Source organism: Lingula anatina, chromosome 6, assembly GCF_051362555.1.
Source record: "Lingula anatina isolate TDL-2025a chromosome 6, LinAna3.0, whole genome shotgun sequence".
Lineage (NCBI taxonomy): Eukaryota > Metazoa > Brachiopoda > Lingulata > Lingulida > Lingulidae > Lingula > Lingula anatina.
In genome coordinates this window covers 409,682-430,685 of record NC_141772.1, presented here as the reverse complement: position 1 = coordinate 430,685, position 21,004 = coordinate 409,682, and the positions used below count along the sequence as shown (strand labels likewise).

General features: G+C 37.2%; 3 protein-coding genes across 6 annotated transcripts; 1 reads left to right on the top strand and 2 right to left on the bottom strand.

The window, feature by feature from the left end:
* Window positions 1–1,953: 1,953 nt before the first annotated feature.
* On the bottom strand, window positions 1,954–5,402 carry LOC106156459 (uncharacterized). The gene is made up of 2 exons (XM_013531714.2): window positions 4,404–5,402; window positions 1,954–4,233 (listed from the first exon to the last, which is right to left on the bottom strand). Exons 1-2 carry the CDS (start codon window positions 4,857–4,859, stop codon window positions 3,205–3,207), a joined length of 1,485 nt encoding a protein of 494 aa, XP_013387168.2. The 5' UTR covers window positions 4,860–5,402; the 3' UTR covers window positions 1,954–3,204.
* Window positions 5,403–5,565: 163 nt separating this feature from the next.
* On the bottom strand, window positions 5,566–10,555 carry LOC106156462 (non-structural maintenance of chromosomes element 3 homolog). Its single transcript, XM_013531717.3, has 9 exons — window positions 10,382–10,555; window positions 9,974–10,057; window positions 9,523–9,586; window positions 8,963–9,042; window positions 8,318–8,418; window positions 7,956–8,038; window positions 7,422–7,464; window positions 6,880–7,057; window positions 5,566–6,365 (listed from the first exon to the last, which is right to left on the bottom strand). Exons 1-9 carry the CDS (start codon window positions 10,439–10,441, stop codon window positions 6,216–6,218), a joined length of 843 nt encoding a protein of 280 aa, XP_013387171.2. The 5' UTR covers window positions 10,442–10,555; the 3' UTR covers window positions 5,566–6,215.
* Window positions 10,556–10,693: 138 nt separating this feature from the next.
* LOC106156458 (man(5)GlcNAc(2)-PP-dolichol translocation protein RFT1) lies at window positions 10,694–18,979 on the top strand. 4 transcript variants are annotated; one of them, XM_087014725.1, is made up of 13 exons: window positions 10,694–11,059; window positions 11,548–11,633; window positions 12,073–12,189; window positions 12,804–12,993; window positions 13,990–14,091; window positions 14,407–14,541; window positions 15,121–15,199; window positions 15,616–15,797; window positions 16,200–16,344; window positions 16,896–17,001; window positions 17,594–17,722; window positions 18,096–18,216; window positions 18,692–18,979. In XM_087014725.1, exons 1-13 carry the CDS (start codon window positions 10,982–10,984, stop codon window positions 18,860–18,862), a joined length of 1,641 nt encoding a protein of 546 aa, XP_086870851.1. In that variant the 5' UTR covers window positions 10,694–10,981; the 3' UTR covers window positions 18,863–18,979. The 4 variants fall into 4 exon arrangements, with proteins under 4 accessions (XP_086870851.1, XP_086870854.1, XP_086870853.1 ...); XM_087014728.1 differs by lacking the exons at window positions 17,594–17,722; window positions 18,096–18,216; window positions 18,692–18,979 and adding an exon at window positions 17,157–17,321; XM_087014727.1 differs by lacking the exons at window positions 10,694–11,059; window positions 11,548–11,633; window positions 12,073–12,189 and adding an exon at window positions 12,199–12,506.
* Window positions 18,980–21,004: the final 2,025 nt, after the last annotated feature.

Genomic DNA, 21,004 nt, shown 5'->3' with positions numbered 1-21,004 from the left:
TTTAAAACTGCAATATCAGGTATTTGTTGTTCTCTTTTTTTAATGTAAAGCCTAACTATATTGGGGATTTTCAGATGCTATTGTTTATACAGTACAGAAGTAAAGTATGCAGAACATTTGCTCTATACCATCATCAACTTTTTAAATTATTTCAGCATTCTTCTACTTCATTTTGGTTCATTAGAAAGCACATGTAACGAGACTGTTGTTTGAGAGAGTTTAATATTCACCATGAATGCAACCATTCATATAAGCAACATAGTTAGGATTTTATTATTATTCAGTCATTCACAGAAGCAAGGCATTTTTCACAATCATGTATTTATGATGTCCAATGTAAAATAATAATTCAGTTCATGAATTGATTTCTGCAACCATTAGCTTAAACATATAGGAAAAGTGCACATTTTGTATGAATAAAAGTGAACATGAAATGCTGAGTTCTGAGTGTTGCTTCAATAACTCCTGTCATGCACTGGATTTCACTCTCCTGATGTTCAGATCCTGTCTCCTCAGCTGGTCACAGAGATCTAGGAATATTTTTTGCTGCTTCTACCTTGTGTGTCATCTAGCTGCCTTTTGTACCTGTCATCAAAAGCTTCCGTTTTTTTTTTTTTTTTTTTTTTTTTTTTTTTTTTTTTTTTTTTTTTTTTTTAATAATTTACTTGCACCCAATCAGTGTGGCTTGGTGGGAAATGCCTGATCAATTTCCTACATGTAAATCTAAATTAATAGAAAGATAACAATAGTGATTTTTATTCATATTATAACTTACAACAATACAGTTGAAAGGAGCAGAATTTAACATTTTTACAGAGGAAAGTGCAAAATTATTTCATGAGGTTATTAAAGTTATATGTCAATTACACCTGAGGTAGAATTTACTTGCAAAATAAAATTACTCTTATCACTACACCAAATCGAAAATTAAGCCACCAACTTCCAAATACACTTCATACAGGTAATTGATTTAATTGGCCCAGCTCAGCTGTGTACAGTACAAATATAGCCTTGACACTAATTGGGAATAATGCTAACCAGGTATAAAAGAGGTAGGTGACAGCCGATAAAAGCTAGAGAGCACCGTAACTGATAACAAATTACACCCAAGGCAATAGGTGAGTCTTCATTATAAAAGTCGAAACCCTGCCTGGGTATTTCCACACGTTTTAACAAATTAACACACTCTCCATCCACACTTTTTGGGCACTACTTTAAATATATACGTGCGCCCCAAACGTACACACCTAGGTCTTTGGTGTTCTACTGTTTTTTCGTTTACGGTAAATCTGCACAGTTGGCTCTTCATTCTTTGCTATTAAATAAATTAGTTTTATCCTTTACTTTTCCGAAGAGTCTTGATTCAAAGCCACCTCGCCGTCTCTCCTCCGTTTATGGTTTTAGTTCCTTCACCATGGATTTTTACCACTGCAGGCAGTCTGTGAACGCTTGTAAAGTAAGTTACCTTCTCTCGATCAAATACACTGCAGTAATTCATCATTTTGCTCGGTTAAATATGAAAAAAAATACAGAAAACGAAAACTGAACTACAGACATGGCTTGTTCATGCGCAGCAGACGATTCCGGTCTCCCTCCAGTATGGCTGCCGTTTGTTTTGATGACGCAGGCTCTAATGGGTCAATAGTTAAATCTCAAGGAAACATGTTCAAACCACCATTTTCGAAATCGACTCACGTAGATGAACACGATGGCTCCGTGATGACCAAAGAAGACATGGGTGACGAGACAGTTATAAAGCGTGTCATTCCCGGCCAGGCTGTTATCACCTATAAGATAATACGTGAAGGAGATGTGGAGGTGGAGTATGTTGATAAGGACAGAGGTCCTGGTAATGTGCTGCCTCCTGGTGGTGATATATAGCGCATAGAATATATATAGATCTCATGATCGTCAGATATCGTAGACAAAACACCATTTCATAGTTGCCCAAAATAATTTATCAGAAGATGTTATTTTATTGTTTAAAAGCGGCACGTACAAACCAGATTGTAAGAATAATTTTTACTTAAAAGCTCCATGTGGTGAAACGTGCCCCTTTTGGTCTTTTTGATAAATTGTTATAATATGCTCAGTTAGTTGCGCATTAGAGATGAAAGTAGCTATTAAAATGGGATGAAGTAATTCCTGACAATGGTTTTGTCTGCATGCCTGACATAATTTCATTAATACCAGCTTCACATGTTCCATTTTCAACACGTTTTTCTGGGTTGCATTTTGGACTAAACTTCGGGACGGGATGAAATGTTTCCGTATCTTTAAGTCTACATACATGATCTCGAATTTAGATGGTGCGTCTTTTTAATATACATATATACTTAATAGATATTTTAATCGGTTGTAAAAATACAGGTTAAGAGAAAACTAGTTTTATAAGTAGGTGTATTGTTTGTCCAGTAGTACGTATTATACATTGCATGTATAGTCCTATACACACGTATGTCTTTGGGCATTGCGTCACTTATTAATATAGATTGTGTAAAAGTATAAAATAATAATTTTAGAATAAAGTCCGTTTTTCGTTATCTCCGGCAGTTTTGGGTTTTGTTTTCTCAGCGTATCAATATTTGTGCAAATCGTGAAGGAAACAATTGCAAAAAACCTAAAAATATAATTATTATGATCACATGAGCCTGGATAGGTTTTATCACTGTGAAAAACATAAAGATGTAGGTGATGTTTTGCATAATTGTCCAGTGTTTAGTAATTTCTATTTCATCCAAACTGATGCATCAAAACGCGTTTATTGTCTGGCAACTTTTGTCCGTGCGCACTTTTCATTTTCGTTTTTTATTATCTCAATCCTGCATTTTTTATCTTAAAGTATTGAGCACGCTTCCGTCACGAATTCCATTACATTAGTTTAACCACGCAAATCTCACGTTCTTTAATGAGTCGTTGAAAAATAGAATTTTATATGTAGTTAAATTAATTTTTGTTGTAAATAATATTCTAATGAATTATTTTTCTGATTCACAATAGCTATCTACCAAATAAACAAAGTGCGAGGAATTGATAAAGAAACGTATAAGTTAACTATATATCACTTTTAAAATAATTGACAAATCCCCCTTCTGTAGGTCTGACACAAAATGGTAAAAGTGCAACAAATATGCATCGTTAACTGTACATTGACGACCGTATTAAGCGACCTAGCAATTCAACACATTCCACACTGAATTTTCTTTAAGGAGCCGGTATTCTTAAATGTAGTTCCCTTGCTTTAGTTTTTGGGTGGTTTGGTCGATAACACTCACACCTCCTGCAGTATGCACACCAAGGAGAGAAAATATATCTTTTAAATGCTGTCGGCAATGGCAGCATAGCAACATTGGTGGCGCTAATATTCCTGAGGCCTATACTCCGCCTTATCTTCATTCTACATATTTTGAGCAACGTTGGGGGTTCGCGTGTGTACTGAATTAAAGAGTCTCGAAGATGGACGAGGCGTCGGTTGTTCAAAAGTTTGGCCAAGTTTCCATTTTTGTCTACGACTTTCATATAAAGAGTTTCTTTAAGTAGAAGACTGATTCCCAGCCTGGCGCCGTCAGTTGCGTTTACCACGTCATCAAGGATACAGAAGATGGCGGTCCGTCCTTTTTTGTCTCGTATATCTGGGTTGGCGCCGTACAGTAATAGCACCCTTACTGCCTGTGAATTTCCAATTTCTGCCGCCACGTGCAATGGGGTTAACTGGTCATCATTTGTCGCGTTTGGATCGGCGCCCAGCTCCAGGGCGAGGCGGATCAGATGATCCCGGCCCCTGTAGACAAGATAATGCAGAGGGGCGTGGCCATGGTTATCCTGCGCACTGGGATCTGCTCCAAGACTCATCAGGAGTTCTGCCACCTTCAGACAGGGGAGTTTGGCAGCAGTGATTAAGGGGGTGCGACCTTCAGCGTCCCTGGCCTCGATGTCAGCTCCATATCGGATGAGCCATTCCGCCGCCAGGGGCAAGGTGTTTTGAGCCGTGCAGTGGAGAAAGCTCTGTCCATGTCTGTTCAGAATAGCCCTAGATACTTTAGCTTGTACGTCAGCCCCGTATTGCATCAGGAGCCTCAGGCAGTTGATACTCAGCATGTGTTGCTCTCGGAGATATGTTTGGAACTGGTCGTCGCTGGACTTTGGGTCCACTTCCTCATCGCACGGAACGCGCGGCCAGTAGACGATGACTATCTCTAGGGCTGTTCGTCCAGCCCAGTCCACTGTGTCCACCTTCATCAATTACAAAAACAATTCATTTCAATTAACTGCTCTTAACATTACCTTTTATTTTTTTACATTTATAAAATGATGAAATGATAGAACAGCCCCAAACGACAGGTAGGGTAACTGAGCATACCTTGCCTATAAAGATTTAAAGAAAATATACGGCTGCATCCTACCTTTGCTCCATGCTCTAGAAGCATTTTCATGGCGTCAGGCCGGCGGTAAATACAGGCCACGTGCAGTGGCAGGGTCTGCATGACTGGAAGCAAGGAGTCCTCTGTATCATCGGGCAAGAAACTGGTCAGTTTGTTGGGATCATAATCCTCGTCTTGTAGCAATTCTCTAAGGAGACCAAGGTCGTTTCTTATTATGGCATCGTATACTTTTACTCTCATGGGTAAATGTTTACCTCTTGAACGCTGATAATTGGCCATAAAAGGCTCGTAGGAATAAAACACTGTTCCTGTCACCCGCGCCCTTCTTCTGGATAGTAGCGATCGCCACCATGAAGAAATTTGAGAACCAAAGCTGCTGTTGTTTTCTTGTCGCTGCAATCTTGTCGCAGGAAGATATGGAGGGAACTGCGGTCCTACCTGTTGGTTTCCATTGTTTGTGTGGCGTATAAGAAACATGTTAAGTTAAGAATGAAGCCCTGTCTGTTCTTCTATTCACCACTGTATCAAACCGTCGCCCAGCACCATGGTAACGTTATGACGTCATAATGTCGGCATGACGCAAAAATAAACGTCACGATATCATTTATAACGTAGTCATTGTAAAAAATTACGTAACGTTTTATTGTAAGCATTTTGGAGGAGGCTTTAGAACAAATAGATAAGTACCTCATCTAGGAATAATAAATGTATCCATTACGTCGGTGCAATGTTTTCAAAATGTACCGTTCTCTTCCCTGTGATGCAACTGGCGGTGTGATAGGAACGGTAGTCCGCTACGAACCGTAGTCCGTCCCCTATTATTTTGGTCAGGTGGTATTCTTCCCAATACTCCGACTAAGTCTAGCCTGCACTAATCATATGGGACTATCATTCCTAGAACTACAATTTCTGTCACGACTCGTCTGTGTAGCTACCGGGTATACCACGGTTAGTAGGGAACGGAAGGATTGTAAATGTAGCGGTCATCACACTAACTTACTCATTTTCTCACTAATCTGAAGAAGTGAAAATCGAATAATTACAACCAAATTCCGAGCTCTCACATGCCGCAACATGAGAATATCATGCCATGTGTACCTCGGCGAGAGAGCCTTTAAAAAGTGAAAGTGAAACTAGTGACATCCATGCGAAAACGATGCAGCAAACTGCGAACAAACACAAAAAAGATCAAAAGGAGCGTTTATTGATCTAGTGCAATAAAAAAAGTTACAATGAGCAACATAATGCGACTAATACTTTGAGAGCACACTTACACCAAGCAGAAGCGTAGTTTATCGTTCGCTTTGGCGGTATACTACCGGTTCCTCTCTGACGTTTCCAACAGAATTCCTTCCACAAGACCCACAGGCAATGGACGCCAGTCTTTAGGTCTTGAAGTGTAACAAGAGATTGCTAGGGAAATGAAAAATAACCAATATACCAGTGATGCAGTATCAAAAAGTTTACTTCACTTAAAATTTGAATTGTGTTAAAAGATTGTTCTGCTGGTGTGACGGAAATTGGTAACAGACGCCAACCGTCATTAGATTCATACAGTTCAGGGTTAGCGTGACGTAAATGGTTCACAATCTAGGACGGGACTTTGGTAAAGAAATCAATGGGAATGGGAATGATGTATTACAAATGGGACTCTATCGTAGATGACACAGGCTAAAATAGGACACCATTATCTTGTAATTTTTCTTCTTTACTGTTTAATTTTCTCCACCCCGGAATCTAAATGACTGTTATTTGGTTATACGCTGTATCTACAGAACTTCTTTTTGACTAAAAGCTAGTTTTGGTCCATCAGTCCAGCAACTCGTTTCTCTCTCAACTGGAGTCTTCGTTATGGCTGACATTTGGACCTTCCATTTCAGATCTGACGACATCTTGGTACTGTGAGGTCCACTTGGTCAGTTCCATAGGTACACAGTTGCCATACTCCGGACTGTCTACATCATCTACTTCCCTGCCGTAAATCTGGAAATAAAATAAAATTTAAAAAAATAATAGAAACTGATTCTAAAAAGACGAACTCGCAAATTTAATTTATATTTTTGTGTTAAGATACTCTCAGAATTGAAGCAAATCTCTTTTGTTTGGATATTGTAACTGAAAGAAAAAGTAAAAATAATTGTTATTTTGTTTACAACTGTGTTTACCAGATCAGCTTATCTCCATAGCATATAAAGCATCTGTCAAATTATAAGCAATATTTATTTGACCATAAATAAAAAGAAAAAAATAATACAGTTATTTTCTTATTTATTTATCTTTACTAGATATTTATATAATTTCTATAATTTTTATTCATATCGTTGTTATTTCTTGGTAAAATGAACCAATTGATTTTCAATGAAATCTGCAAACTCATTTTTCTCAATTTATAAAATTCTAACAAGCTAACCAAATACAATCAATCAAATTACCAATAAACGATACAACCATTGTTACCTATCAGTCAACCAAGCAATCAATCACAACCGAACCTTACCTGGCAAACAAACTCCAGCACATTTCTCTTGGTGGTCTCAGCCAGTGCACGAGAACCCCACCGGAATTCAAAGGACGGTGGGTCTGTATTTGGTTGACGTACATACTCCAGGTATGCCTGACGTACGAACTCTTGCGTCACCAACTTCTTGACGTCACCAAACACCTCGTGATTCTTCCTGGGAAGGCATGGGAAGGTCAATCAACAAAGTTCTCGATGCACTTAAGAACTTGATATGTAAGTCAAAATACTAGATTTATATTTAAGGACTCTATAAATCTATCAAAACTATGTTTTTGTTTCATAAAAAGCTTAACGTTTCACTTTGATAGCTTTTTACCTATCATAGTTGATCTTTAGAGATGCGTTTTCAATATAAGTTATTTATTACTTTGATACCAAAAAATGCCTATTTTATCTTGAAATAGGAAACGCATATCGCCTTCAACATATTGGCAATGACAGAACTGATAAAATATAGCTTCTTGACAGTCTCAATAATTGCTGGGTGGTAAATATAGGAAAATTTAGAGAAAACATACTCTGAGTCCACTCCAAGTCTTTTCAGTGTATGCCACAGCTTTGCTAAAATAAAGAGAATAAAACATTAAATGCTACATACAATAAAAACAATCACCAAAGCACTGGTGAGCAGTGATCGTCCCATATGACATCACACTGAAGAAGATCACGGATGTGATCGAAAGCTCTGTCAGGTATAGCTGTATTTTTTGGTAGAAATTGAAAAGATTAATACTTGAATCACAACAATAAAAACTTGATTTATTTACTGTATTCATGAAAAAAATTACTGACTTTTAATTAAGCATGTTAGGATATTATTGGGTGCACTCAGACCAAGTTGATCTTCAAACTAACAGAGCCAGGGATCAAATATGGGCGACCAACTTGAAAGCTTGTTGCATAATCCCCTAATAGACTTTGGATAGATTCCCCTTGGGTATTCGGCCACAAGCACTCAAGTGGGTCTGCCATATTTGATCCACAGCTCTGTTAGTCAGCGAATCAACTTTTGTTGTAAATGCAGCCATTCTCTCATTACAAATAAAACTTACTGTCTGGGACTACATTCCCCTCCATAAAGATAAGACTGAGGATAATCATCAGAAGACCAGTCTTAGCATTTTCTTCTGGGGACCTAAAAGAGAGAGAAAGAAATGAAATCTATTAACCTTACAGATTAAAAAAATTAACTAAAAATTAATCGAACATAATACAAGTAAAGATGAAAGGGACTCTCTGTAGTATTCTATTTGACTCCATTTTCACTCACATTATGACATATAGTACTGGACAGATCAGGATATAATATGTTCCTGTTCAGACCAAAATGTAATGTTTTACTGGTGTCTATGTCCTTGTCTATCTTTATCAAAAGAGCTAAACACTTAACTTTCACTGGAAATAAAAACATTACCATTTCAGATGTGGTTCATCTTCATTAAGATCTATGGCATTGACCAGCATGTAACTGGTCTGTTTTCCTGTTGTTTCTGTCTGCAGTTTAAATCCAAACACCTGGAATAATACAATAGCTTTACACCTTAGACAGGTAAGATATGTTTACTAGATAGATGTGATGAACTATTCATCAATTAATTTGATTTGTTACAAAAATCATCAATACTGTTGAGGTGATTTAATTGGTTGGTTAATAGGTCCAGGAAACCAAATGTTATGAAGGATGAGGGGGGAATGTTCTCATGGGCTACGGAAATAGACCCAAAGAACTGAATATTTACTAAATGTTACTGGCATTTGGCATAAGACTAAGGGGGCATTCCCATGTACAAGTGGATAGATTTAAAACTGCAGGGATTTTCGCTGAATTGCATTCAGTGTAAGCGGCTTAAATGTCTGGCACGCCTACTCAAGCTGATAAGGGGTAATAAACGAAAGTCAATTACCCTCTAGTTACTCAAGGGAACATGCCAGACAATTAAGCTGATTACACTAAAAGCACTTTAGCAAGAAGCCCTGCAGAGTTAGATCGATCCAGCTAGTACAATGGGTTTATAGGAACACAGTCTAAAAATTGGCCTGGTGGACTGAATCCACTTACATATTGCAGCTGTTCTTCTGCCTTCTTGATCAGTATTGGGAAACTCTTGCTCATTTCCTTCAGGACATGTCTGTTGATTTCTACAAGATATAAAATGGTGGAAGGCTTGTGTTGCTGATAATGGTACAATTATTGACAGTAATCTAGTCATGTCAGTGTGATTTTTGTTCTGCTACAGAAACTTTACAATATACCATTCAGACCTTAATCCGAATTACTAAAAATTAAGAACAGCGATAATTTGAATTCCCCAAATAAATGTTCTGTTCTTAACGTCTGAAAAGATTAAACTGAAAAATGGATGGTGTCTGTCAGAAAGTCTTTGTAAGCAAGTGAAAAAATATTGTAAAAATAGAAAAGTGCACTGAGTATTGGAAACATTCAAATTTGGTCATCATTTGTGACATTTTAAAGCAAAATAATGAAGTTTTCATAAACCTTGGCAGAAGAGGAGCAAACAATTCACCACAAACAAAGACAATAGAGGTCGCTATTCAAGAAAAGACAAGACATAAAGGCATTTGTTCCCAGAAAACACTTGTTAAAGAAGCAGCACACACCTTTCTTTTTGATTGGAATTTTCTTCTGGTCTGCAATCAAAATATACTGCACCAGCTCTGTTACCTTACAGGAGAGAAAGATAATAGTTACATTAAATTGTGGTTAAATAATACATTAACATATGTCCTATAGTAAAGTAGTTTTAGTTGAAAACAAGAAGAGGTGTGTGAGAGATTGAATGATTTCTTTAAGAAACTAATTTTTGAAGTTTTGCAATAAAACAAAAAAGGAGATGAGACTGTTAATATGATTGCATTCAGCGAGAGTCTCTGCAGAGTTGGTGCACATTAGCTAGGTTGACAAAACTCATTGTAACTTGGCCCTTAATTGCATACAAAGTTAGACAGCTTTGAAAAAACTATGATAGTTGGTACTAAACTTCAGCGTGTATCCAATCAATTATCATTAAAACGGAGGCACTGAATTTTTTTAATTAACAAGTATTAATACCTTCTTCTGTATATCTGCCTGGGAGAAGTTGGACACCGCTCTCTGTGCTTGTGTCAGGGATTGGGTCGCCTCCACTTCTTCATCCTATAGCATGAGACATGAGCATGTGTGTGTGTGTGTGTGTGTGTGTGAGAGAGAGAGAGAGAGAGAGAGAGAGAGAGAGAAGAATTATAAAGTATTTTGCAGGGTGTTACGTTTCTAAGCTAAATAGGACCCGATCTCGCACATTTGAGAATTGATAACTACACTATAATATATACAATTACATTACGAAAACAGTAGCAGTTTCACTAGTATACATGTACAAGGCTTGTCGTGATCGCAATCGCTGATTACAATTTGCAGTTTTCGCGGTCATTCTCGTTGAAATAAACACGGTTACCATAGCATAAAGTGAGGGGATTTTACCGAAGACTCTGCCTGTGAGGAACGCTGTGATCGTTGGGTTTTCTTCTTAGCTTTCGGCATTCTAAAGTTGATCAATGAAGTTCAGTCTTTTAAGAAAAGGCGGGAGTTCGGAAAATTGTATCCTCTCTCGCGAAATGAAGTTGTGAGACTTCTCAGTTTTATTTTCGAATTTGAATTTTGTTTGCCCTTTGCTTGAATTGAAAAAAAAGGATCACAGCCCTAAGCCTATCGAAGAAAATTAAATAAAAGCATCCGTTCAGACTGAATATAATTAGCAAATATTTAAAAAATCGATACCATCTGACTAGTATGTCACGTGATCATAACAAACATGGCAGCGCCCACGAAACTGGAGCGTGGCAATCGTACATAGTTTTCATCCAGAAAATGAATGAGATGCAAGTACTATATGGAATGTTCAGTGTGTATATTTCAATCTGACATACTACTGTTAACAATACATACTGCATGTATAGATTTGTTGTAGCTGGTCTACATAAAACAACATCTCTGCAGCACCTGTATGTTGTACTTGCTTGGAGATAGGAAATCGACACAGTAATATTTCGTTAATAACACTCACATTACCCAGAGGACAAAATGTCGGGGTCTGTCGAAGATGATACCAATGTGCTGTTAAGTGCAGCAGCTTCTGCTTCTTATCGGATGTTACTCAATGTAAGTAGAGACACTATTTATTACTAATTTTCCCAGTAGATTCTTAGATCCAGATATCTGAAAGGCCAGAAGGCAAAGGCGATTTTAACACAGACTTTTAACTGTGTTGTTTACATTGTGTTTAGTCAAGGAAATTCTTTATAATGCAGTGCTACTAGTACATTCAGAGCAATAATCCCTGCGGTTGCATTCGTATTTACATTGAATTTCTTTTTCGTGAACTGTATTTGCTGAAGCATATTGTATCTACTGTATGATATAGATTATATACCTGTAAAAGATGTCCATTTGTTGATTTATTAACCAGCTAGGTCAAAAATCCGTAAAACAAACTACTTTGCAGGATTTAGTATTGAAATAGAATTAAGTTTCTCTGAAACTGTTAGGCCAAGTTATGTGATCCGGAATGTCAAATTCTAGTAAGACATTTTAATGCAGCTTTACATGTGTCACTAACTCTAAATTATTTGGAATTCTCTTTATTTCAGCTAATGTTCCGAGTCTTGAGTTTTGTGATGAATGGAGTTTTACTGCACTATGTGACCAGCCATATGTTGGGGGTTGTTAATGTCAGGTAAAAACCAAGAATATAGCTTCAACGAGAGAGGTCAGCAACAAATTCAGGACTAGCTGTTGACTGAAGAAAGAAATAACTGCTTTGTGCATAAAATGCTTTAAGTGCTAAATCTCTTCATACACTCAATCTGCATGACATTGTATGCACAGCCCCTTTATAACTCTACTTTAAGTATACAAAATTATAGAAATTTGCATTATAAGTCATATTCACAACATTTGAAACATATGACTATTTTAAGTGCTTATGAATTTCTGGTAGGTCCAAAAAGAATTTTAAAACATTGAAAACTGTGCTTCCTGTGGCACAAAAAACGTATAACGCAGCTGATGTAATTCTTTGCTGAGTCTCTTACCTCATTTTTGCAAGTAACCCCATTACCAGTACCACATTCTATGAAAGTTCCCTGTTCACAGCTTTTTATCTTTTGTTTCAGACTTATCTTACTACACAGTACCATATTGCTAGTGGCCAGGGAGGGCTTCAGAAGAGCTTGTGTCAGTAAAAGCAGTAAACAAAACTGGGGACAGGTCATCAACTTAGTCTGGTGTATGTAAGTAGTGGGACAGGTCATCAACTTAGACTGGTGTATGTAAGTAGTGGGACAGGTCATCAACTTAGTCAAGTGTACTGTATGTAAGTAGTGGGATAGGTCATCAACTTAGTCTGGTGTATGTAAGTAGTGGGACAGGTCATCAACTTAGTCTGGTGTATGTAAGTAGTGGGATAGGTCATCAACTTAGTCTGGTGTATGTAAGTAGTGGGACAGGTCATCAACTTAGTCTGGTGTATGTAAGTAGTGGGATAGGTCATCAACTTAGTCTGGTGTATGTAAGTAGTGGGACAGGTCATCAACTTAGTCTGGTGTATGTAAGTAGTGAGACAGGTCATCAACTTAGTCTGGTGTATGTAAGAAGTGGTGGTGTGTGGATAAATACAGGGGTACACATTCACCTTGTGCATATGAAACATATCCTAGCCAGAAATTCCACACCAAATCCAACTCTTCTTCCCTAACCTTGAGTATGTTGTCAAGATGCATTACACGACAGTACGAAGTATACCATTTCAGGCCAAATATTTTACCCCGAATTCAGTATGGACACACTTTTTGCATTGCTTTTATTACAGATATTACAAATGTTTCTGTCTTTTTTCTTAATTCAGAGTCCCTATTGGAATTTTGACTGCCATGGTATTCAGTTACGTGTGGCTCTATCTGTTGGAAGTTCCTGATCCTATTCAGATGCCAAACTACCACATTGGCGTATACAGCTATGCCTCCTGTGCTGTGATTGAGATATTGTCAGAACCTGTCTGGCTTACGGCCCATGCTTTCCTGTTTGTAAAACTGAAGGTAATATCCTGGCAACCAGTCCTCTTTGTTGTTGAATTGATCCTTTAATCACACATTAAACATGGCCTGATCTAGGACTTCCAAGGTACTTCTTCTCCTGCCTAAGAAACAGTGAAATGAGACAAAAACCAAGCATTTTTCCATATCTGTATCCTACAAAGTATAGTAATTTTTTCATTGTCTTTTGTTGTAAATTGCCAAGGGAAATGAGGCAAATTATGGCTTAAAGTTTTTGAGTGACAATTTTCATTGACAAACCTTTTTTTTGCTCAGTTGTATTTTGATGGGTTTTGAAGATGATGGTCAATATATAGTATTATCATGTGAATCTATATTACATTCCAGGCAGTGGTAGAAAGTATGTGTATAATTACCAGGAGTATGATCAATATTCTACTGGTGGTGTATTTTACCATGTGTCTCTATATTACATTCCAGGCAGTAGTGGAAAGTATGTGTATTATTACCAGGAGTATGATCAATATTCTACTGGTGATGTATTTTACCATGTGTCTGTATATTACATTCCAGGCAGTGATAGAAAGTGTGTGTATTATTACCAGGAGTATGATCAATATTCTACTGGTGATGTATTTTACCATGTGTCTGTATATTACATTCCAGGCAGTGATAGAAAGTGTGTGTATTATTACCAGGAGTATGATCAATATTCTACTGGTGATGTATTTTACCATGTGTCTGTATATTACATTCCAGGCAGTGATAGAAAGTGTGTGTATTATTACCAGGAGTATGATCAATATTCTACTGGTGATGTATTTTACCATGTGTCTGTATATTACATTCCAGGCAGTGATAGAAAGTGTGTGTATTATTACCAGGAGTATGATCAATATTCTACTGGTGATGTATTTTACCATGTGTCTGTATATTACATTCCAGGCAGTGATAGAAAGTGTGTGTATTATTACCAGGAGTATGATCAATATTCTACTGGTGGTGTATTTTACCATGTGTCTATATATTACATTCCAGGCAGTGATAGAAAGTGTGTGTATTATTACCAGGAGTATGATCAATATTCTACTGGTGGTGTATTTTCCTGACTGGGGGATAATTGCCTTTTCAGTAGCACAGGTAGGATTTGTGTGGGGTTTGATGTGTGCTGTTGTGTGGATATGAGGCTATACAAGTGTGTGTTTGTGAGTGTGCGTGCATGTGTGGGTTTGTGCATATTCACAGGCAGTTCCAAATTAAGAAATTGGGTGGTTTTTGGCTAGTACCCTCATCTCTCTGTCCTACACATTTTAAAAAAATTGAACAATAAGGACATTTTGCAAGTGTGCGTGTGACAGGCTGAAATGCTGTCACTTCCATTTCAAAAATAATTTTGCGTATGAGATTTTATTATGATTCCATTTTTATCGTAGTTTATAATAATCTTGTTTCCAGATAGTGTTCACTGTGTTGTGGGTGACTGCGTATTATGCTTACTTCAGTTGGTATGTTTCCACACAGCAGAAGAAAGATGACAGTTTCCCAGTGAAATCTGTTAGAGAGTTTTTACCAACAAAAGCACCTGGAAAGGTAAAATGAAATTTAAATTATTAAAAGAAGACTTGAGATTGTGGGAAATCTCTGAATTATATACATCAGGATTATTGTCAAAAATTTGTGGTTGCTCATGTAAGTTGTTCTAATAATTGTTGAAAGCTAACTGGAAACTTTGGACTTTCCTTGTAACTTCAACAGTAGAGCATGTTTTACTTTATTGGACAAGCAATGTATATTGTTTATGTAAACATATTTCATTCACAGCCATGGATTAGTACAGATTTGGTGGTATAATGTTTATATGAATATATGTCATTCACAGCCATGGATTAGTACAGACTTGGTGGTATAATGTTTATATAAATATATGTCATTCACAGCCATGGATTAGTACAGACTTGGTGGTATAATGTTTATATAAATATATGTCATTCACAGCCATGGATTAGTACAGATTTGGTGGTATAATGTTTATATAAATATATGTCATTCACAGCCATGGATTAGTACAGATTTGGTGGTATAATGTTTATATAAATATATGTCATTCACAGCCATGGATTAGTACAGATTTGGTGGTATAATGTTTATATAAATATATGTCATTCACAGCCATGGATTAGTACAGACTTGGTGGTGCTGACCTGGAGTTTTGTCAAACAGTCATTTCTCAAGCAACTCCTGACTGAAGGCAAGTGAATTGTTACATGAAGTATCGGACTAGTTTTTGGTAAAACATGAATGTTCCAAACAGACACTGAGGGACTCACGCCCCCAGTTTAGCCTCAGAGATACAGTACCTTCTCCTCTTTCTCTCCCCCCCCCCCTCCCCACTTAAAGTATATTAAGTGAAACGAGACAGAAATCCATTATTTTTCCATCCTTGTGCCCTCCATGTAAATGTTCATCTTTGAAGAAATAGCCTTATGGCTCCTCTAAAGCCCCTAATTAGCAAATTTCTGGATCCTCTTATAAAAGTTCCCAAGAGATGAAAAAACTCAGAATATTTTTAATTGCTTAGATATAATGAATAGACATTAGTTTAAAGTCATTTGATACAAATAGGCTGATGCTTACAAAATATTTGTTTCAATATTTTCTCTCCAGGTGAATATTATGTCATGACAGTGTTTGGGGTTCTCAGTTTTGCCGAGCAGGGAGTATATGATGTCATCAATAATCTCGGTTCCCTAGCTGCAAGGTTCATCTTTCAAGCAGTCGAAGAGAGCGGTTACCTGTTTTTTTCACAAACATTAACCAGAGAAGTACCTATAAAAGAGCAGAACAAGGTCATTACTAGTAACATAACATAGAAAAGATGTCAAATACTTTTGCAGTCGGTTCATATATGGATTTCCCCCTGTCAGATAGTACTATACACTACTCTTCATGTGCATCAGTGTCTAATGTCTGCTGACTCTATTTTTTCAGTTATTGTTACATGTGAGGGTATAGTGAAAAAAGACCAAAATAAGTTTTAAAAATTCAGATGTTTGTATAAGGATTTAATATGATTAAATAGATTTTAATCAATATTGTATGATAATTCTTTGATCACGAATTAGTGAAGCAAAGGTACATGTATTCAGCAGTTTTGACCATTGTTTTTAATTTTTATTTCTTAATTTTGTTAATTGTGAGGAATTGGTCTCAAAATAATATATCTAGCTCATCAAAATTCTGTTTTGCAGGACACAATTCTGCTTGCGTCCAGAGTTCTGGAAAGTATCCTAAAACTTGTTACATACATAGGGCTCATCGTGCTGATATTTGGTTACTCGTACTCCTACCTGTTCCTGGACCTTTATGGAGGGAGCACTCTTAGTCAGGGACCAGGTAATGTAACACACGCCTTTGTTTACCTAAGACTAGTCTAGTTAATAGTCTGCAAGATGAACTCTGGTGCTAGCATAATGTCAGAGAAATTAAAGCCTTGGCGGTGAAATTTTAAAATGTGTTTGTTACTGGGGACCTTGTCTGCTTTGGGCTGGTAGAATCTTAACATTAGCTCTGATTTCAGCAATGATGCAAGTAAATAATGATGATACAGTGCTTCACCAGTAAAGGCCCCTTTACAATGGACGGCGTCATTTCTGCGTCCAGCAGTACGACCCCATTTGAGAGTTTAAAAATTCTAATACTTTACGTGCCGACAACTGGCCGATCATTGAGCATTCATTCTGATACACAATCAATGTTCGTGCCTCCTTATTAAGACCACAGCGATGCCAAATTTTATGGTCGCAGAAAGGACGCCGTCCAGTGTATAGGGGGTATAACAGTTTATGATAGAACAGTAAAATGAGAATGCTTTTTGATCTTTATTGCACATCATCATTTAAAAAGTTGAATTTTTTCTACCTCTCTCTCTCCTCTCGTATCTCCAGGTCCAATGTTACTGCGAGTGTACTGCCTCTATGTACTCATCATTGCAATCAATGGCACCACCGAATGTTTTGTGTTTGCAGCCATGAGTAAGCTGGATGTTGATAGGTCAGTCTGCAATTTGTTAAACAGCACATGATTGGCTATACATATTTGAGTGTTGCAGTGATTAATTTGTGTCTTTTTAATTCAAGTTGTGTGTGAAATGTAATAGCCAGAGAGTGCATTTTTATTTAAAAATTTGAAAATATTTAAAACTGTAGCCCTGGCAGTGTTAGAAATTAAGGCTGGACCGTCTGCCCGGGGCTGACAACTTTCAGATCGGGCTGAGAAGTTTTCCCACCCGGCAGACATTCGAGCCAGCTACTTCTCAAGGTCCAGCAACTAATTTTCCTAAGAGGCAAACACTGGCTGTAGGGGAGTGAATGAAGTATGATTGCATATCATTGTTATTTGTGAATTAATTTTTAGCAAAATTACTTAAAAGTTCCTAAAGATATCCTATCCAAGAATTTCTTTCCAAATCAGTTTTCTTTGAGAAAAAGAATGGAATTTTCTCCTGCTCACAGATCATTTATCATACCTTTCCTGCACTTGGATATGATGTTTTATACAATACCATTTCTAATAAATTGACTTAGCTCTAAATAACTAGTCAGTCAGTTAGAATGTCATGTATTTTCTCCCTTTAACATTCCAGATATAACTACAAAATGATGTTGTTTTCTCTGCTGTTTCTGCTGGCATCCTGGTCTCTCACTCAGTGGCTGGGAAGTGTAGGCTTCATCCTGGCCAACTGTTTGAACATGCTAGCTAGAATAATACATAGGTAGGTACTGTAATTATTCTGCAGATGTGAACTTCACAAATTAATTTTTTTCCTAAAATAACATAATAACTGAGGGCTGACTTTGTCATGTTGAGAGGTACAGTTTTCTATGCAGCATAAGTTTGACTGGTCGTAACATATTACACTGCATTGGGTTTTACTCTCTTTCTCAAGACTCACTTAACAATAAAAAATAAACCTGTTAGATGGTTTGTGTCAAGTAAAGGGGGGAGGGAGGGTTTGTTTTTGTGAATCTTCTGTGTAATAGCCAGGCTATCCAATTGTCAACCTCTCATACCGGCAGTGCAGATAACTACTGTTCTGTGTGAAAAAGGGCATTTACTCCACTAAGATAGATGTCTTGTTATTCCAGTGTCTACTTCATCAACCTGTACTACGAGGGCAGTGAATTTCACCCTCTAAGAGGCATCCTACCTTCAGCACCTGTGATGATCTCTCTGACAGCTTCACTATTGATCACAGCTCTCTCTGAGGTATAGACATGAATTTTTCAGTGGAAATCATAGTGAAAGATCTCTTAAATGATTGAAACAGAAGTTTTTTCAAATAAGCCAATAAGCCTGAAGAATAGTCCAAAGATTTAAAGTGCAATGTGAAAAATAATGAATCATAATAAGTGTTATTTTGGACTTATTTGTCTTATCAGCTTCCCCCTTTTTGTAACTGCTGCACGGTCTTTACTGCTTTCAAATTAAAAAAAGATGTACAATGTAGAATCTCCACTTGAGCAAAATTGCAAACGAGTGTAAAAACATCGTGTGTTTTACTATTTACTATGATTTATTCATTGGCAGCTCCAAACACGTTTCTCTCTCTCTCTCTCTCTCTCTCTCTCTCTCTCTCTCTCTCTCTCTCTCTCTCTCTCTCTCTGTGTGTGTTTGTGTGTGTGTGTGTGTCACTGTTCGGTGTGTGTGTGAACCAAGACTTAAATTTGTTAATTTTTTCCAGCAACTCCTATGCTGTGATAAAGGCAATCTCTATAGACTGGTGCATTTCGGGATAGGTGTCGTCTGCGGGCTGTCGGTCCTGGGTTCCATATACCTTAGTGAAAAGCAGCTGCTGATATTTATAAAAGAACAGTATCAGAAAATGAAAAAAATAAAGACTAAGACGAATTAGTAATATTCATTACATTTCATAGTTAATAACGTTAACGCTGATGTTTTATTTTCCTTTTCCATAAGTAAATTTCTATGATCATGTTATAAAATAAAAGCTAATCAGTAAGAAAACCTATAGTGTCTATGTTGTATAATACGTAAACGATACAATTCACAATTAAAGGGATAATAACTCTTCATATGATATCTATATTTCACAATAAAAACATTGTGAACAACTCATAGAAATATAATATATTCTGTTTTACCACAAAAACGGCAGTTATAGCTATTATTCTGATATCTGAGCTTGTCTTCAGATCACTTGACCTCTATTGATGGCTGTACTCAGTTATAATCTCTTAAGAGATTAAAAAAAAACCAAACTTTTTAGAAAAAAATCAGGGACTAACTTTGAATGTAAAAATGGATTCACTAACCATTGGTTAGTATGGGAAAATTGTTGTTTACTCCAGGAAAATTCATTTTTTGGCCAAAACGAAGTGTTATTATCCCTTTAATGTGTAAAGCCTGCCACACACTAGCGTATAAAGAGACGCGTATAGGTATCGTATGTGAAATAGATAAAATGTGCAAATTTGAGACACTCTCCCGACCTATAAGAACAAGTATATAAGCAGCGTGTGAAATTATTTTGGAAAAAATTGTTCAAAACATCTTATATATCGCTCCGTGCATGCGAAAGATATAGTGAGATGTTCTTGCGCGTTACAGACAACGCAACGTATAAATTCATAGACCTCCTCCAACACCTGATTTACTAGTAGGCTAGTGCTGCAGCTTGGTGGTTCTACAGTATAGGGCCTACCATTACAAATAGTCCAGACCGGGGCTGGCCTACGGGGTTCACTTGGGGGCCTCCGCTCCTACCCGAGGTTCTTCAAGGATGACATTTCCCTCTGCTACGGTGCCTTAATCGTTTCCTTTCTTTCTTGGTCTTCTTTTGATCTGTTTTCCTCCTTCTCTCTTCTTCCTTTACGGCACTGACGGTAGCATGCTGAAATTCATTGTGCATGAACAAGGTCAGTAACGGTTATTTTTCTCATAAAGTCCGATTATAAAAAGGCAACATGAAGCGTTAACAAATTTATTTAAGGACACAAGTTGTGTCAGCCTAATAGCGCTCGTAGCGTTCTCTAGCGGCAGTTAACAGTGCACAGAAAACACCCACAGCGTTGCCGAACATTCAAGCTATTTTTTATGAGATCTTGGAATACTACAACTTTGCGTGTTTTTCCTGAAAGTAGATGTTTGGAAAATGATTTCAATTCTCCAAGAACAAGAAACACAAACAATGTAAGAGACGAGACAAGTTACAATACTTACAGTAGTCGGCATATAGAAAGAGGGACGTGGCGATGGATGTATCTATACCCATAACCAGTATGAAAATGTTAGAAATCAGTAACATATGCAGCCGAGAGCGGGCGGTAGACGACTTTTAAACCTGCTTAATAAACGTAAGTTCATTAATATTTTTATCAAATTTGGGAGCAACGAACTTTCAACGGCTAACACTTCAATTGTATGAGGTGATAGCGTGCCTAGCAGACGCAACTTACGCTGCATGCTGGGTAAAAAGGGCAAACTTCCGGTTTTGTTCCGTAATACGGCAGTGATAATATACGTACGAGGTCGGAGACGATGCTTACGCTAAAACTGGATGCAACTGATTTGAGAATTTTATCAAAGGCTGAAATATTACAAAAAACATCATAAAACTAAAAATAATGGCCATCGCTAAAAGACGTAAAGATTTTTCAATTTAAAAAACGACACTGCGAAAGTAGCTTTTAATTGAGTTAGGCCTATTTTATAATTTAGGCCTACAATAGGTCCTAAACATTTCAGACATTTTATGAGACGTAAGACAGGCCCATATGCTTCCTGACAAGCGGCCGATTTTCTCTTTCAGTAAAAATAAACTTGATCGATTGGAGAAAGTGAGATGTTGCTGCGAGCGACAGTAACGAAGGTTTAAAATTAGGCCTATGTCCCTAAAGCCCGTTTACGGTGTTCTGTGTGAGAATGGATAAATCTAGATAGGCCTATTATTTTTAGTGATTTAAATTGCTAGACATCTTAGTAAAGTAAAGTAAAGTAAAGTAAAGTAAAGTAAAGTCAAGTCAAGTTCCACACG